This window comes from Rhagoletis zephyria, unplaced genomic scaffold (assembly GCF_001687245.7).
Source record: "Rhagoletis zephyria isolate East Lansing unplaced genomic scaffold, Rhagoletis_zephyria_1.1 Rzeph_scaffold_64248, whole genome shotgun sequence".
Taxonomy (NCBI): domain Eukaryota; kingdom Metazoa; phylum Arthropoda; class Insecta; order Diptera; family Tephritidae; genus Rhagoletis; species Rhagoletis zephyria.
The window spans coordinates 1-1,492 of record NW_016221299.1 but is presented as its reverse complement, the minus strand read 5'-3'; the positions used below and the strand labels follow the sequence as shown (position 1 = coordinate 1,492).

The 1,492-nt window shown below is 49.6% G+C and overlaps 1 protein-coding gene across 1 annotated transcript; it reads right to left on the bottom strand.

The window, feature by feature from the left end:
* Positions 1-312: 312 nt before the first annotated feature.
* LOC108356739 (dehydrogenase/reductase SDR family member 4-like) lies at positions 313-1,382 on the bottom strand (the record flags this gene model as incomplete). The annotated part of the gene is made up of 5 exons (XM_017607840.1): positions 313-427; positions 485-608; positions 785-931; positions 1,007-1,214; positions 1,281-1,382. Coding segments are annotated over 5 exons (696 nt in total), but the record flags the coding sequence as incomplete, so codon positions are not given.
* Between the last annotated feature and the right edge of the window lie 110 nt (positions 1,383-1,492).

The following is a 1,492-nucleotide window of genomic DNA, read 5'->3' as shown; positions in this document are numbered from 1 at the left end:
CTCTGGAGCTCAAAACTTTCAACGCATTTTAGCGTTCTACTTTTTCTTCCCCTTTTACTCTTCTCCTATTCCACTCCTCTACTTTATCTTTTACAGCTCCCTCTCCCTCTCTTTCTGCTGATATTTTAGAGGTGAAAACATGTTTTTAATTTTTTAACTTTTGATTTCTTCATCTTCAAACTTCTTCTNCCTCTACTTTATCTTTTACAGCTCCCTCTCCCTCTCTTTCTGCTGATATTTTAGAGGTGAAAACATGTTTTTAATTTTTTAACTTTTGATTTCTTCATCTTCAAACTTCTTCTTCTCTTTGGTCTAAAGTCGCGTACCATTGCCGCCGGCCACCGTGCACGTCTCGCCGCTGATGTAGCTGGCGTCTTTGCTGCAGAGGAAGGCGACCATGCCGGCCACTTCCTCGGCGCGGCCGATTCTGTAAAAAGAGGTTTTTAGAATTACGATTCAAGGGCTTGAAAATTGCTCATTTTACCTCTTGATGGTCTGCAGCGGGAGAAAGCTGCCCGGGTAGTCGGGGCTGCCGGTGATGCTGACGGCAAAGTCCGTCTCAATCAGGCCCGGAGCGACGCAGTTGACGCGAATGTTGAGCGGGGCGCCTGGTAAAGCAAAATAGAAACAGAGTTTTAGAAGATCAAGATTTCGAAAAACCCATTGTCAAAATGGTCACTTACACTTTCCAGCCACTGCCTTGGTGAGGCCGAGCAGGGCGGTCTTCGAGATGGCGTAGGCGGCCATCCGCTCCGAGAGGTTTTGCGCCCCCTGGTACATGTACCCGGAGGCGCTGCCGATGTAGATGATGTTGCCGNCTGCAGCGGGAGAAAGCTGCCCGGGTAGTCGGGGCTGCCGGTGATGCTGACGGCAAAGTCCGTCTCAATCAGGCCCGGAGCGACGCAGTTGACGCGAATGTTGAGCGGGGCGCCTGGTAAAGCAAAATAGAAACAGAGTTTTAGAAGATCAAGATTTCGAAAAACCCATTGTCAAAATGGTCACTTACACTTTCCAGCCACTGCCTTGGTGAGGCCGAGCAGGGCGGTCTTCGAGATGGCGTAGGCGGCCATCCGCTCCGAGAGGTTTTGCGCCCCCTGGTACATGTACCCGGAGGCGCTGCCGATGTAGATGATGTTGCCGCCGCCCCGTTTCACCATGTGCGGCACAATGTCCTTGGAGAGGGAGAAGGGCGCGATGAGGTTCACGGCCAGAATCTTAAGGAAAGGGAAAAACCATTAGAAACAAGGTGAAAAAGAATGTAAACAAAGCAAAAATCGTACCTTTTCAAAGACCTCGTCCGACGTTTCGAGGATGTGGCTCTTTGCCGGGTTGACCGCCGCATTCGAGACAAAGATGTCGATGCCACCAAAGTGTTTTAGAGTCTTTAAGCAAAAGAGAGTTGAAAGATAAGTTAAAGGTCAAATTGGAAAGAAGGAAGGTGAGTCTCTCTTACAAAGTCGAGCAGCGCACTTCGCTGCTCCTTGTTCCCAAC